At 45.9% G+C, this 16837-nt stretch overlaps 1 protein-coding gene across 1 annotated transcript; it reads right to left on the bottom strand.

The window, feature by feature from the left end:
* Positions 1–4299: 4299 nt before the first annotated feature.
* HEY1 (hes related family bHLH transcription factor with YRPW motif 1) lies at positions 4300–10868 on the bottom strand. Its single transcript, XM_054984315.1, has 5 exons — positions 10601–10868; positions 9576–9651; positions 9401–9484; positions 9183–9264; positions 4300–7340 (listed from the first exon to the last, which is right to left on the bottom strand). Exons 1-5 carry the CDS (start codon positions 10690–10692, stop codon positions 6757–6759), a joined length of 918 nt encoding a protein of 305 aa, XP_054840290.1. The 5' UTR covers positions 10693–10868; the 3' UTR covers positions 4300–6756.
* Between the last annotated feature and the right edge of the window lie 5969 nt (positions 10869–16837).

Below are 16837 nucleotides of genomic sequence, written 5' to 3' on the forward strand. Positions count from 1 at the left end.
ATATGATTCACACATACCAATCCCGAGAAGCTGTGAGGAGGGAAAATCACAAATTTACTCTGCCTGCACGAAGGATTATAGGGATCAGAAATGCACACTCTGCAGTAAGGTTATGCCGTGGGCTCATAGTGAGGATATAATCTTGCCAAGAGTAGGGATCAGAAGAATAATGTCTTTTACAGATGTGACTGTTCTTGGCAAGAGGAAAAGATAATTAGTCTAGCGCAGGGCAGTTGTTGCACCATAAACACCACCGTTAAAACCCTTGAGTGCCCTCCAGTTCCCCAGCTTGCTCCCTTGTAAGGACAATGAGATCAGAGGCAAAAAGACATAAAAGGATCACAGCTCATTACACTTCTCCAGATTTCCAAAGAGCGCACATACGTCCCTTCCCTAATGAGCACTTGTGCAGCCTCTTAGGTAGAGCAGAAATGGCTTTTCTCAGAATGTGTGAGAGGCTGCAAGAAAGCAAAGCATCATTCCCTGGATTCAGATACAGTGGCCCAATCCTACAGACCTGAGCACTAATCCTATTAGCTTAATGAATACAAATTGTCTTGGGGCCCAAACAAAATTCCTTTCAGGCCAACCTCAAGCTATAGTCACCAGGCAATGTTAATAGTGTCAGGTAGTAATGAGTACTCCCTTTTCATCCTTCGCACAACCAGATGGACAAACACATACACAACCCTTATCACCAGTAGACCATAAAGCAGATGCCTAGAGAACCCTACCCAGTAATCAAAGATAATCTTTCCTTATGTAAGGTGGTCTAATTATAATTACAAGTATAGTTGTGCTGTAGACCAAAAGCGTTATGACTCTAATATTATTTCATGTGGCTAAAGAGTTCTGGAGTTCATAGAGGCTCATTCAAGTCTCTTTAAAATGAAGTGCCTATTGGATCTGGAATTTACCCTTTTTCATAAGTTTAGACTAATAGCACCACCTGGAAGAAAATAAGCACGGCAAAAAGAGGCATGCATAATTCTGCCAAAGGATACCTAGAGAGTTTTGTGCATGGCTTCCCCAAAGGCTGTGCATCAGTTTTCTAGAATTTTCCACCCATCGAAAATAACCTGTACAAGACTTTATATTCACAACTGACGCTAATAGCTGGCTTATTTCACATATAGAACACAGCAATATTCTGGTACTCTCAAGAAAATGACCTTAAATATCTTTTAAGTTGCTGTGCTTAAACATTTATTCCCACCATTATATGAGATATTGCTTGGGGGTGGGGGGCGTCCTCTAAGCTATACATACAAAGCCATTATGTTCTGTTTCTCAGACCCACAACCTCAGAGCATTCATTTTCCTGAAGATTGCCTAGACAGCCCTTAGGCCCTCTTCAAGGTTCCCGCTAAACAATTAGCTACAGCCCTGCTATGAAGTAATAAAAGCATTCAGAGCCCAGCATTTCTGTGCTTTCTGGCCTCCTGAAGTCAGGTACAAAACATGTATTGGGTTGCACCTTTTGTATTTCTACAAAGAGAGCTCCTCAGTGGGCTTTTGAGGCTTACAGTGATTTCATTAAAGATATTATCCCACCTTCTTCATCGCTGCCAATTTGCAGACTGAAGTACTCTTCAAAATTCACATTTCAAAGGTAAAAAACACCCAGAGGAGGGGAGACATCCATACAGAATCCAGTACATTCAAATATCACAACGGCAAAGTTGTTGCTTCCTTCAAACTACTTCAGAGATTTGCCATTCACAGTCTGACATCATTACTATTATTATGTCTTGAGATCTGTTGCACAATGCTGCTATTATGATTATGATGTTTGTTATGCTATTGCAGAGGGGCAGGGCTTTTTTTCTGGGTAAAGAGGTGGCAGAACTCAGTGGGTTGCCCTTGGGAAAATGGTCACATGGCTGGTGGCCCCGCCCCCTGATCTCCAGACAGAGGGGAGTTGACATTGCCCTCAAATCCCCTCTGTCTGGAGATCAGGGGGCGGGGCCACAGCCATGTGACCATTTTCAAGAGGTTCCGGAACTCCGTTCCACCACGTTCCTGCAGAAAAAAAGCCCTGGAGAGGGGTACTTTTTTAAGAGTAACCCAGGCTGGGATAAAACTCCATAGGCTTGGTTTTCTACGCAATTGCTCTGGCAGGCCGTTCAGACACTCCTTGTGCTTGCTGTGATAACATTGACCCGAATTATCTAGGGTGCGATATGTTCTTTATTATCATAGAGGATCTTGCTCCTGTCCTTTAAGGAGTTATGTAAATGAGGGCCTTTCAAAAGAGTATAGCTTCTCACAATGGTAAAGGGACAGGTAAAATCACCTGCCAAAACACATTCATGTTTGTTTATTTAGAAAAGTTTTATGCCTTCTCTCCAGGACCCTGCCTGAGGCATCCTACCATACAAAAAAGCAGAACATTAAAAGATATTAAAATCCAGCATTAAAAAACCCAGTCCAGCATTAAAACATAGACCATACAAACAGACCATTGACAGCTTAAAATGAACTAAAATAGTATTAAAAGATCAACCACTTAATTAAAAACTTGGGTGAACAGAAAAGTTTTGGCCTGGCACCTAAAAGAGCACAACGTAGGTATCATCTGATAAGCCTCAAGGAGAAAATGTGCAGGGATCTCCTGGAAGGCTTGTTATGCGATCGGCATCTGCCTAGTTAAAGATGAGGAAATCTGTGGAGTTAAGGATGAGGCTTGCTGAGTAGGGGCCCCATTCCCCTGGTGGCAGCGGGGCATCCCCCACTTCCACCCTCCACTCCCTGCCTCCACTTACCTGGCTGATGGGGGAGGAAGACACAGAAATGGGCCGCCCGGGCGTGCTCCTGGGGTGGTGCAACCATATCACTCCCAGGAGTGACATCATCACACCAGCTTGAAAGCGCTCCTGTACTTTGCAGAGGGCCCTCTTTTGGCCCGTTTGAGGCCAAACTTGGCCAGCTGCAAAGCATGATTTGTGCACAGGCAAGGAAGATCATGGGCATGGCAAAAAGGTACGTTCCAGCTCCCCCACCGCTCACCAGGAGGTTAAGGGGATCTGATAACCCTGTCTCTGAGAATAAGTCTAGACGTGGTGGACTGTACACCGCTAAGCAGCTTGTCCACTTCATCAGATCTCACCAACTGAAGGTCATTAATATAACTAAGACTAGACTGCAGTCCAAAGGCATCCTGAGACTGAACTTCACCTGTGGAATCTAAGTCAAAGCTTATTTCATTTTACCTGCAAAATGTACTTCAAAAGCATCACAGTGGGCCTGTATGTTTTTCAAGTCTACATCTTCAGCAGCCTGAGATAAGAGCCACTTCACAACCAAGAAAAGCTCTGATTGATGCCAGTGTGCAGATGCAATGGTGGCAGAGAGAAGTGAGTTCACCTTGCCGCCACCACAGCGTAAGCATGACAACATACTCTGACCTTTGCTTGGTTACATTCACATTTTAGTTTTTCCTCATAAGCTGCAGAAACTTTCTCTACAGCTCCCCCACATATATCACGAGTGAGCAAGACATGCTGGCAAGCCTGGAGGGACATGCAAACTTGAAGTGGCTTAGCAAGGAACTGTGGCTCATTGACAGAGCTTATGCTTCACCAGCAGCTTTCAAGTTCAATCCCCAACATCTCCAGGTAAAGGATCTTAGGGAACAGATGTAGTGAAATAAATGCCTCTATCTGTAACCTAGAAAAGTACCATCAGTAGACAGTAGATGAATCCATGCTATGACCTGGCAAAAGGCCGCATCATATGTTCAAAGCAGATGCACATCAAACTCATCCCACCTTTGACATCCTTGTAAGGTAATAGAATTTTAACCAGGTTAAGCAGCAGCAGCTCCATAAAATGTTCACATATGGGATTAGAAATTAATTTTACTGGGCAGATTACCAAAAATAAAGCACAGTTACAAGAACTCCACCTGATATATGTGTGTGTGTGTGTGCGTGTGCATGAGCTTCTAAGTCACGGAGCTGCAATGACACAATTGCGTGTCTTGAATTTGTTTTCTGCAGCTTTCAAGGTCTCAGGAGCAGTTTGGAAAAGACTTATAAGTAGCTTAGTTTTTTAGGATTCAAAAACTCCCATATCCTGCAAAAAATCCAAAGAAACATTGAAGGGATTCCAAATGCTCCTTTTGAAATAGGCATTACAAAATATACTTCATAGCACAGTACTAGAAAACACAGTAAAATGGGCACCAAAAAACCTGATAGCTTAAAGCATAACCTTTTAAAAAAACTACTGTCCCTCCTACCTAGCTAGAAAGATCTGCCATTCAATATTTATTGTTTTTATTCTTTTATTTCTGCACAACACAAATACTGAAGTCCAATCCAGTGGAAACCACTTCAGAGTAGCCATTAAGGAACACATTTGAGCAGAACCGATTCTTAAGAAACCAACCCAAAATATATACAAGAGATCTTTCCAATCTGAGGAATCTCCTTCATGTTACCCTCAATGGAAATGCAGTGGGGAAGTCGGTAAATACTGTCTGTATTAGTATAGGTATTAAAATAAGTCAGGTGGCATTTTAAGACTAATACATTTATTGTGGCATAAGTTTTCAAATGTCAGAGCCTACTTCTTCAAATGCGTGAAGTACAATCATCAGTTACCTGGCAGAAATATATACATGGGTACAAACAGAAAAAGAGGGTGGGATGAAATATTACAAAGCTCAGCCGGAAGGGCCCCGAAGTTCTGGCGAGTTGGTGTTACTCGCCAGAACACAAATGAAAACAAGACCTCATCAAGGGTGCAAACAGTCTAATCAGAGCCATTCCCAACAGATGATGAAGCAGCAAAGCCAAATGAAAAGCATTCAGTAACCCGCAAGGAAAGATTTTCTGTACTGAGCTGGCCATTTCCTGTACTGAGCCCATGCCTGACATTTCAAATCAGTCAGTCTAGAAGCACCACAAGACTCCTTGTTGCACCGACTATAACAGCTCAACACAGTACCTGGCATAACTGGTCACTAAAATAACTGGTTTGTAGATGTTTGTCCATCTATCAATGGAGAGGTACAGGAACCCTGCAATACAAGGTCCTAAATTCTGTGATGTGAGAACTACTATAGAAGAGAAATCAGTTGTGCAGATTTAGGCCAATACAAATATGTTAAAATGATTGACTCATCATTTTGGTTGTACTTTTAAATGCAAAATTAGCCACTCCCTCTCTTCCATTTTTCTCCCTTCAGGAAACTCCTCACATTCAGCTGAATATTTATATTCCTCTCTGCCTTTTGCTAGTACATATGAAGCACTAAAGAAAAGAAGATTTGTAAGCCACAGAACACTGTAGGGTAATAGATGTGTTGGGTTAAGAAACATGAACAAGGCAACCTGGAAAGGACCCCTGCTGTTAAGTGAGGTTTCCAGTGGCATTCAGCTAGGGGAAGCTTTCTGGATTTGCTTCGATCACACCTTCCCATTTTTTTCATGCAATGGTGAAAACTGTTCTCACAGCCACCATCCAATTCTATTACTAGCCACATCACGGCCTTGCAGCTTCATAGAGCACATGGTTCTAAAACCAGAATTGCTAGGCTGCAACCCGAAGGATGCTGAGGAGCTTCAAGTTCACCCATAAAGTGGGGAACTTAACAGTGCAGTCCTAGAAAGAGTTACAGCCTTCTAAATCCACAGTCTCGCCAGACCTTGGATGCTAAGCAGAGTCAGCCCTGGTTAGTACTTGGATGGGAGACCAACATGGAAGTCCAGGGTCACTTCACAGAAGCAGGCAATGGCAAGCCACTTGTTTGTTTCTTGCCTTAAAAACACTATGGGGTTGCTGTAAGTACGTTGTAACTTGACAGCAGTTTACACACATACAACTCTGCTTAGAATTGTACAATTAATGCCCTACTTTACTGATTAAAGAGGTTCTCTCCTGGCTGAAACCTCACAATCTTTCTTACAGCAAGTTCAAATGAAGATGCAGCCAATAATTAGACCAAAGGAAGCACTTCTACAATGCAGAAATAAGGCAATCATTGTGCACTCCCTAAAACTTTACACAATCCACAAAATTCTAACATTAAAAACATGGAGATGAGGCACACAATGTTCAAATATAAGGGCTTTTAGGACCTTAGCCTGTAACCTTTCTTGTGGAAATTTGCTGGGGTGGGATAGAGGAAACCACCATGTGACACAGAAAAAAAAATTAAAGTTATGGGAGATGCCTCTTGGAGAACAGAACAAAGCCTTAAGGTAGACTGACTGGGTGCAGCAGTCACCATTTCTATTCTTTTTGGTCCATCTGATTTGTCAACGCTTTTGCTCAGAAATATAAAATAGTCAGAACATAAATTTATAAATGATTTTCTCCTTGCAAAATATCTCAATATCACATATTAACAGAACAAAAAAGTGTGCTAAGACTGCAAAAAATGTGGCTTTTGAAAGATAAAAGAAATTATAAGTTGCTAAAAATTCTATTTTTAAAAAATAAAAAGATCCAGTGTTCTCAGAGAAATGGGATCATTAAAAAAACCCACTCACAAAATAAATGAAATCTTCAGCACAATTCTATTTTTAAAAGTAGTATCTGGTATGATTTAAAAATTTAGATAAACTTCCAGCAACTATTTTTTAACAGATTACTCCTACAGAGAGTAGGGGGGGCACTTTTTTGTATAATCTTTGTTAAAACTGAAACTGTACCTTTCATCTTAACCTATTAAAGAGTTTTAAAACAGAAGTTGGAAACTCCCCAGCTCAGCTGGATATTTACACTCTCTCTGCCCTTTGCTAGTTCTTAAAAAGCACCAATTTCAGTTCCCCATGGTCTGTAGGGTTTGCCAAGGCTGGTTGGCTGTGCTGGTGTAGATGAACTGAGGGCACTAGGGGACAACAAGTGGAACGAGCTGAATGAAAAGGGGAACGCAGACAGGGAGGCCATGGAAGACAGCAAGGGAGGAGAGATCTTAGAAGCTGATGTGACTACAGGAAGCACTGGTCCAATGCTGCCGTTAGGGGGTGCTCTCAGTGAAGACGATTCAGCATGAGGAGCAGTAATTCTGCTCTGGTGATGGACTTCTGAGGATGTTGCTGCGCCATTCGTAGTAGTATGCCCATTCTGAGGCAGTAGTAATGGGTGGGAGATGTGGGGGTGATGTCCAAAGGCACTGCCCCAAGGAATGTGTCCAAGCCCGGTATGGGAACTACTTGCTGCTTCCCGCTGAGAGGCATAATTATTCAGGTGAGACACGAGACGCACACGGAGAGGATCAGAAGTGTCCAGACCTTCGATAATGCTGAGGTAGCGGGCTACTTCAGCCAAGCACTCTCGAAAACCTAGACTCCGATAGTCCATAGCAAGAGCATGGGCATCAAAGTAGCCTAAGCGAAAAGAACAAAGAGTTTTGTCAGGATATGACCTCTTTCCAGCTGTAGTCTATAGATCATCTATCTCAATAAGGCTTCCCCCAACACATTTTATTAAGAGGTAGCTATCATTTCCCCTTGCTAAGAAGCACATCTATAATTCAACAAGTGGTATAACTGACCACAAACTTCTATTCAGGCCCTAGGGAAGTGAATGGAAGAGGCACAAGTACACAGATGTACCACTATTTCCAATTATTTCAGAAAAATCTTTACCCAGTACATTTTTTACTAATGCAAGTATTGGTCAGGCCACCTTACACTGAAATAAACTGCCACGCTTAACTCCATATTGGTTCATGCCCATCATATGACACTATATCCAAAACCAACAAAGGAAAAAACAAATGTATATTATGTTTCATCAATAAAAGCGATGGGGATTTCCCCCCCCCTTGCCTTCCCTCACTTGTTATCCTTACATCTTTGAAGCTGCTACAACAACCCATATAGAAAGTCCCAGTTTAGCAATGAAACCATACTGGCCAACCAGTTCTTCTCTCTCAGCCTTTGTCCCATATCTGTAACATGGGGAGAATACTAGTGGCCTACTTTCCAGGCAGCATTTTCCTTTCTTTTGTTACAGAAAGCTGTGAAAAATGTGCATGAATCATTTTGAACACGTAGAGAAAATGCCTTTCAGATACATTACTCTTGTGGCCACCAAGTTAGGGACAAAATAATAATTCTTAGTTTGATGTTCTTCATGTGTGTTGTCTGACTACCACCCTTACAAAGACACTTGAAAGGTTGATCAGTCTTATTATCTTTAAATTGCACATGGGACAGAGGCTAAGGGAGAGGAAGGCCTACTGAATTCATGGCAGAGATGATACTCAAAACACAAACTCCCTGTTTTGTAGCTCAATCCCCGGTGGTTAACGCTATGCAGTTACTTCAGTCTAAGCCTATTAAAATCAGTGAATAGAAAAGAGCAAAAGTCCAGTAGCACCAATAAGACTAACAAAATTTGTCGTAGGGTAGGAGCTTTCGTGAGCCACTGCTCACTACTTCAGATACAGCTAGAATCAGTGAGCTTATACTGGAGCAACTGCGCTGACGGTCACTACAGCAGATAATAGAAAGTGTACATAAAGAAGGATGACTGCCTGGCCCCACTAATCCTGAAAATGGTATACTAAATGCACATTCATGAGGTTTGCACATCCGAAACCATTTTTCAAACAAAAAACCTTCTGAGGGTTTCAGGAACTACCACCCAGTCAGTCAATGAACAGCAGCATTAGCCTCAACAGAAAAGATTACCCACTGGCTACAATCCAGCTACTCTGGGCAGCGTCACTGATTTTTAATAGAACTACCCTGTAGTTAATGGGTTATGAATTGCAGCCTATGATTTGCAGTTGCTGAGCATCAGTAAACAGCATACAAGCATGCATCAGTAAACAGCATATTAAATCTAAGAAATTACTACTGTCCATTATCTGTGTCTGCTGTCCTATTGCCATGGCATATGATTATTAGTATTATTAGACACAGTTGTTATATTAGCCAAAACCCACAACCCTGATGCCAAAGCTGATCTTTTAAAAGGCAACATTTAATGTTAATAAGGCTGTTTAGCCAGCTGTGGATCCGCAGCCCAGAGAGCAATCTTCAGCACGTTTATTTGGAGCTAGGTGCCAGTGGGTATGGGGAACTTGGTTTTGAGTAAAAGTGAATAGGTGTGCACTGCACGGTAGTGAAAGCGCATCATTCAGCAGGCCCTTGGGCTAGCTCCCCAAGACACGAATGCGTTAAGGAATGCTTCCTTCTGTGCAAAGGAAGAATCTTTACCTTTGCCTCCTGCAGTGTGCAACATTTTCAGATGATCCACTGTCATCTGCAGGATTTCAGCTTTTTCCAATTTGGCAGATCCCTAAGAAAGAGGAGACAACTCTCAGCAAATGAGGATACTGGACAAAAGCCAGTGAAGAAGGCAGACCCCCAGGATTGGTACACTTCTGCCTGAGCTGCACAGGCGCCAGTCGTAGTCCAAGCTGCCTGCAAGTTACCTGCTTTTCAAACGCGCTGGGCACCAACCTCCTCAGTTCTGACAGGCTGTTGTTGATCCGATCGCGACGGCGCTTCTCAATTATCTGAAAGGGCAGGAGGAATGTTTTGAGGGGGGGGCCTTCTAGGAGAGAAGAAGTTTTGAGCAGGGGGGGGAATCAGAAAAAGGAGACTTACGCCTCTACGCCTTTTCCTAGCCAGGACCTGGGAAGTGGTGGTTGGAGACATTGAACCCGGAGCAGAACTCAGGTTTCTGAAAACAAGAAAGCAGTAAGGAGTTAATGGAAATCTGGACAGGAAGGGAGGGGGGAGAAAAGTTTTACTAATACCTAGAGAAAGTCACAGGCCAGGAAAGACACTGAAAACAGATGCTTCAATTTTTGGTTGCTTCCAGGTGTCCCATTACCAAATTTTGAGCCTCTTTATTCTTTTTCTGGACTATTTTCCAGAGCAAAGACCCATCCTCTTGCATATTTGCTCCTGTGATCTATGGCTTTCTATGGGCTTGCTCTTAAGTAACTGTGCAAGCCGTGGGTTTCAGAAACATGAAGTCATAACCAGGCTGAATGCCTTAAGAGTGCCTTTCTTTCCCCACCCTGCAACCACAATCAGAGCTGGCACTCTTCAGATTGCTAGGGAGAAGGGGGGTTTCCAACAGTGCAATGCTATGTATGTGTACTCAAACATGTCCCATTTTGCTCAAGGGAAATTACTCCCAAGTAAGTTTGTATCGGATTGCCGCCAAAATCCCAGTGCAGCCCTGTAGATTGAGCTAACTTCCAGTACCTTTAATCTTAGACATTAACACGCTCCCTCCGAGCTGAAGGGAGCTTACTCCCACCTTACCCCCTCAGGACACAGCTTTGTGTCATTTGGATTGGCCCTAACACAAGCTATGCATTACGTGGACTGCGGCTTGTTTTGGGGTTTGGAACCAGCACGACTGCAGACACTGGCCAGTTTCAGAACGGCTAGAACTTGCTGGTCAATCCCAAACCTGGTTTACTCCTAAGTAAATATCACGGCGGGAGAAGTTCCTTCAAGTCATGAGCCTCCAGGATCCCAGCCTCCTTTTCCTTACCGCTGGGAGGGTCCCAACGTGCGAGACAGCGCCTTCGCACCGCACCTGACCCGGAGCACACTCCGAACCCCGCACGCACGCCAACCACAGGCGAGGCGTCTCGATCCCCCGGCGCTCTTACCCATTCTCGTCCGCGCTCTCCTTCTCCACTTCGATGGGCTCATCCAGCTCCTCGCTGTCGGAAGAGCTGTACTCCTGGTGCGCACGCTTCATGCTCCCGGCAAAGATGGCAAAGGAAGGCTCCGTCCGTCCGCCTGCAGCCCGCCTGGGTGGGTGGCGATTCCCCGGTGCCAGCTTACTGCTCACGCCGCCGCTCGCCCTCCGGCTGCCTCTCCCCCATCCCGTTCCCACGCTGCGCCTCTTAGCCGGGGGAGGGGTAGGGAGGCGCGCCAAGCACTCCTGGCCGCAGACAACGCGGGGTAGCCCTCGACTGCCCGGAGCCCTGTGGTTGGCTGAACGTCGGCCTCAGTCGACCAATAGCCGCCCGCCCGGAGCCTCCCCCGATGAGACGCCCTCGCTCCCTGCAGCTTCCGATTGGCTGAAGGCTCTCAAATCGGATCCAGGGCCGCGGTCGGAGCTCGCCCCCTCGCCTGCCCTCTTGCCGCGCTCGTGCGATTGGCTGGGCTCAGGGCCAGTCGGGAGCCTGCGGAGCCACACGCGTGGCCGGGCGGCCGTGGGAAAGTTGCTCGGTGCCCGGCTGGCGGCCAAGCGGGGCGGGCGGCGGCGGCGCTGAGCGGGGCGTGCATGAGCGGCGGCTGCCGCGTGTGAACCTCCCCTGGGCGCGGGGTGGAGCGGCGATGGCACTCGGGCCGGCGGCTGTTGCTGCGCCGGCTTCCCAGCGCGCTACCACCGGCCCCACAAAGCGCCTCGCGGGCTGCGGCTCTGAGCCCGCTTCCCTGGCTGAGTGGAGCCGGCGGTAGGCCGGGGTGGCTTGGCAGGCTGCGGTCGCTGGTGACTGGGCTAGCCGGAACAGCCCGCTTGGGGAAGGGGAGACTTCGGGGCGCTTCTTCTCGGTCGGCCTCCAAGCAGAGTCCAGTAGATTTGGCGGACCTCTTTGCTACCTGGATTTAACTGTACTTTTTCTGTCTTTGAGGCTTGACCTGTTCTAGTTGTTATTAAAACATCGATAGTGAGTTTTGGGGCACCAACGTAGTTTACAAAGTCCACCGAAACTAGACAGAACCACAGAGAGATTAAGCATGTAGAGAATGGCTGTCCCAAGGCCACCCATCATAACTTAGGGGGGATTTGCACCTGAGCTCCCCAGTACGGCACTCTAACCACTATACAACACTGCACAATGGAATTCAAACCATGGCTGTGGCCCACCTTGATGCTGTTCAATTTAGAATGGGTTTACATTCGTGCATGTCAAGTGATTTACATCCCATGTGTTTCATCATTTTAAACAATATTCAAATGAATTATTTCACACATCTGGCAATCATCAGTATCCAGCAGCGTACATAAATGCAAGATTGGGGACTGTGTTAATCAACCTTAATGCTAAAATAAAGGTAACAGCTACTTGTGAAAAGGGTACTGGGGGAACGTGTGTCAGGGCTGTCCTTGGCCAGATACATGAAGACAGCTGAGATCCAGTGCCACTGCCAGCGCCTCACAGGCATGCCTCTGACCCAGGTAGCAAGGCATGGGTCCAGGAAGTAGTGACAGGCTTCAGCCAGGCTTACTGACTTCTGTGCTGCTGGCACCTTAGAGGCTTGCCTGGATTGCTTGGGCAGAGAATTGGCCCCATGTGCCGAGCAAAATAGCCTGGTATGCTATTGCTCAGCCTGTGAGCCCAGGGTTGCCTGAGCCTGGTGTAGCTGTTACTTCTGTGTAAACTGAATGCACCTAATGATAATGATAAGTACAACTTTGTGATCATATAACGCTGTTCTAGAAGATTAGTGCCCCACTCAGAGCAGTGAACAAAGTCAGTATTATTATTATCTTCACAATACAGCTGGGGAGCAGGGGCTGAGAGGAGTGGCTTACCCAAAGCCACCTACTAAGCTAATGGCAGTAGTGGGATTTGAACCAATTGAGTGCTGATTTGCAGCCCAGCCATTTAACTACTATGCTACAGTATTGGGATTTTGTTCACTGGCGTGGTCCTCTTGCACACTGAACATAATATATACACAGAGTGTCTGTGCTTGTACACACAAGTACATGGGCTCTGTAGGGCAGACAAAGTTTGTGCATGCAAAGTGCTTACATGCAGATTTGCATCCTGAAGATTTCCAGTGATGACAAGGAGGTGATTTTTGCTGATTCCTCACTCCTGTTGCAAACCCCTGACTCCCCTCTTGCACTGGGGTTTCCCAGGAGCACAGGGGGTGGATTTGGGGCAACAGCAGAAGCACAGAGGTGAGGAAGTTGCGCTCCATGGGTGAAAATCTTTCCATCAGCAGAAATTTTTGACAGGAACCTAGCCTCTGGCTCTGTCCAGACTTTATGCTTCTTATTTGCAGGGGGTGGTGCTAATGGACATGATCCTGCTACCCCCATTCAGAAAAACGCACAGCCCAGTAAGCAGTTCATCTTGTGGACTGTCTACTTGTCTGAAAGGGGCTTTGTGGAGAACAACCAGCTGCTCTCATTTGGCACATTGAGTCACAACAAGCCAAAAGCAAGCAGCTCTGAGCCTGCTCTAGCCCTTATCAGCAGCAGGAACATCAGTTCTTTACATGAGACTAACTCATTGGACACGCCCTGGTTGGTGCCTGGATGAAAGACCATCGGGGAGCCCCCTGTATGCCCCTCTGCTCCTTAGGAGGGCAAAACACACATGTGACAAATGTTTCAAAGTTTATTGCCGGCACAACCCAAAGTGTAATTGCAGCGCAGAGCTTCCCTGTGCAATGTAGGAGCTATCTTTGAGTGAACAATTAAAAACTGTTTGCGTGAACACAGCATATACATGGAAACAGCCTATAATGATTTTACAATAGCCGCATCTGCTTTCTATGTTCAGTGCTCTGGGTGACCTAAGAGACCCCGGAGGTATTTTTTTTTTAGACTCTTTCTAGGCACTTCAAAAGGAAAGGACAGGGACAGCTGACATCTAAGCATGCCTGTATAAGTACTTGCACGTGAATCAGCCTGGGAACAATTACCTGGAACCCGGAGACCAGCTTCACTGAGACATTCGTGTTGCCAGATCTCAATCTGGACTCTCTACGCATGTATCACTTACCCTTCTTTCCTTCTTTCTCCAAAACGAACAGAAGGAAAGAGTCTGGCAGAGATTCCATTGGGGAAGTGCTCTGTTGCTGCGCTGTCTCTGTTTTCTGATCTTCTTGACTTTGGGACTAAGCAAGACTGATGTCCAAGGCTGGCCGGTTTCTTTCCTACCCGTTGCTCATATCCCTCTGCACAGCTAAGAACCGTCAGAGCACCAGAGGTGTTCAAGACTCGTCCCATTTCCTCCCTCTTTCCCTCCCTCTGCTCTGGTATGCATCAGTAAGCCTTCAGGAGGAAGTCAAACTCCTAGGGAGCAACAAACCCTACATCAGATTCAGCACTGAGACATGAACACTTTTCTTGTTATAAATATAGCATCTGGGGTGATTTTCTTAAAGTGCATTTCCTGTTCTTTCCTTCTTTCTCCTTATTGTGCAAAGGAAGTGAAAATAATACTGAAGAGGGGGTTGCTATTTGTGACCTTGGCACAGGAAACTCACTACTGTTGACCTTTGTCCTGGTGGGAGTGCTAAATTAACTTTGAAAACCCTTCTTTCCTCAGACCCTCTTTTCTCAAAGGAGCAACTGCTTTGAAGAGTAATCCTGTCAACCTGCCATACCAAGTCCTGGAAACTCGTGGTTACTATGGTTACATACTTTCCCCCAGATCAGCGAATGGAATGGGCACTCCTCCTGCAGCAAATAGAAAACATTAACCAGAATGCACTGCACTACAATAGAATTTGTCCCCCCAGCCTTTACAGTCCAGAATGAAGTACAGGGCACTCCAATTATACAATAGTCCTTACTTAGAGCAGCAGTTCAAACTGGAAGCCATTTACCACAGCAGGCTGCTGATATGGTCTAGTGGTTAGAGTACTCAGCTGGGAAAACTTGAATCACATTTCAGCATGGTTACAGACTTACTGGGGAGGCTCTTTAGTAAACGAATCTTAGTCTCATTTTCCCAGTCTGTAAACTGGGGATAATAATTATGACCACATGTATTTATTATTTCATTAGATTTATAGCACAGCCTATCTTGAGGATTTGGGGTATGTAGCAACAGTTTTATATGAAACAGATGAGCCCCATGTCCCTTGAAGAGTTCTTGGCACAACAGGCCCGATGAACAGAGGAAAGACATTATTTTAAAATATTGATCTAAAAGGGCCTGTGTTTGGTTAGCTGTGAGAAAGAGGTGGGATGAGACCATCCCAGATGACCCAACAGGAGTCCAGAGGCATCTTAAAGTCATACAAAAAAATTATTCCAGCTTAAGGTTTTGCAAATCGGACCTGACTTCATCAGTTCTAGCTGAAAGAATGGCATACTTGGGAGCCAGCATGGGGTAACGGGGAGAGTGTTCAGCTTGGATCTGCAAGAGCCGGGTTCTAAATCCCCGTTCGGCTAGGGTGAGACTTGGGCCAGCCACACACACTCAGCCTAACCTACCTCATGTGGTTTTTCATGAGGATAAATGGAGGAGAGGAAAATGAGGCAAGCTGCTCTGAGGAAAAAGCAGGATAGAAATTTTTATTTATTTATTTATATTTTTTATTTTTATTTATTTGACTTATAGTCTGCTCTCCCTGCAATGCAGGCTCAGAGTGAAAATAATTGCAGAAAATATCTAAATAATTGAGGGGGGAGCAGGATAGAAATATGTAAATAAATTTAAAAAATGTCTTCACCACTACCTTCTACCTATGTATCCTGCGGTTAGTCCTAATAAAAAGGTATTAGGTGGATTGTGTTCTAGATTTTTGGATTTTCCTTTTGGAACCAGCACAGCTGACATGCTGATTAGCTCCTGTATAGACCCCATCCTGTCTCAGCATTCAGTTTTGTAGTGATGCAAAAGGACTTTCCTGATGCTTGAACTTGAGCTGTGATGATTTTCATGCATTCAGTTACCAGGGCCGGCGCGCCCATGGAGGCCAGGTAGGCGGTGGCCTCTGGCGCGCGGGCACTGGAGGGGCGCTGGAGGGGGTGTTGGGGGCAGAGGCGCGCGCAGCGAAGCTGGCATGACAGGGCCGCCTGTAGCTACTGCTGCAGCCAGCCAGCCAGCCCCTTGCTGCCGCCGCTGCTGCCACCACACACCTCAGCTGGGCGCAGCCTCTGTGCGCCGCTCGAGCAGTGGCTCGCAGCTTCTGCGCCCAGCTGGGGCGCGCAGCGGCGGCAGCACGGAGCTGGCTGGCTGGCTGCAGCAGCAGCTGTAGCCAGCCACGCCAGCTCAGCTGCGCACTCCTCCGCCCTAGCCGGGCGCAGAAGCCGTGAGCTGCTGCTAGGGCGGCGCACGGAGCAGCCTCCGCGCGCAGCCCAACCCCCTGTGGTGCGTGATGACGTCTGCAATGATGTCATCACGCCTCCCGTGGGGCGCGTGCGCGCCCGCCGCCGCAGGCGCTAAAACCTCTGGCGCCGGCCCTGTCAGTTACTTGATGCCACCACTCATATGTACGTATGGCTGTTTTGCTAGGTTTGGGGTCAGTACCAGCTGTTCCAGCATCTGTTATCCTAATATTGTCATAGTTCACCTCTTGCACTTCTATCTTTCTCACAGGACAGTCATTTTGATGTGATAATGTTCTGCTGTGATAATGGAGAGATAGCAAAGGCTCCAAAAATTAAACCTCATTCATCTGAGTGGCCTGGAGTTCCCAATCAGAAATCAGAATAAAACAACTGAGAGGGATTAAGCTGATTCAGATGATTTGAATAATGGGTGTTCTACTGAACATGGAAGACGCAAATCTATTTTCATTGACTACATAAATATGGTCCGAGATTAATCTACTTTCATTTATGACTATTGACTGTTAGCTGAGTGTAAACAGAGCAGAGAATTTACGCTGTGCTGACTAAAGAGACAAAAAGTTTATTTGAGGAAATACATACTTGATAGTGAAGAGGGAGAGATAGGGATAGAGTCCTTGCTATCTGACTACATCTTGTAGAGAGAATGAATAAGGCAGGAGAGAGAAGAAGCAGGATATTGCCATGTTTAGCCCAATAGGAGACAAGACAAGGAAATAACCCCCAGGAAACAAGAGATAAGCTGCCCTCACTGTCCTAAGTAAGTGATCCTTGCTGCCCCCTGCATAGAAGGCTCATCTTCCTATTGCTGCTGCAGTACACCAGACACTGCAATTTACAACATTTAAAAAGA

Source organism: Eublepharis macularius, chromosome 7 (genome assembly GCF_028583425.1).
Source record: "Eublepharis macularius isolate TG4126 chromosome 7, MPM_Emac_v1.0, whole genome shotgun sequence".
Lineage (NCBI taxonomy): Eukaryota > Metazoa > Chordata > Lepidosauria > Squamata > Eublepharidae > Eublepharis > Eublepharis macularius.

Excerpts from the sequence above, each read along its gene's own strand:
- HEY1 (XM_054984315.1), bottom strand. The coding sequence starts at position 10,692 with ATGAAGCGTGCGCACCAGGAGTACAGCTCTTCCGACAGCGAGGAGCTG. Across the intron at positions 9,485-9,575 it reads CTAGGAAAAGGCGTAGAGGC|ATAATTGAGAAGCGCCGTCG; the intron begins GTAAGTCTCCTT and ends CTGCCCTTTCAG. Across the intron at positions 7,341-9,182 it reads GCACACTGCAGGAGGCAAAG|GCTACTTTGATGCCCATGCT; the intron begins GTAAAGATTCTT and ends CTTTTCGCTTAG.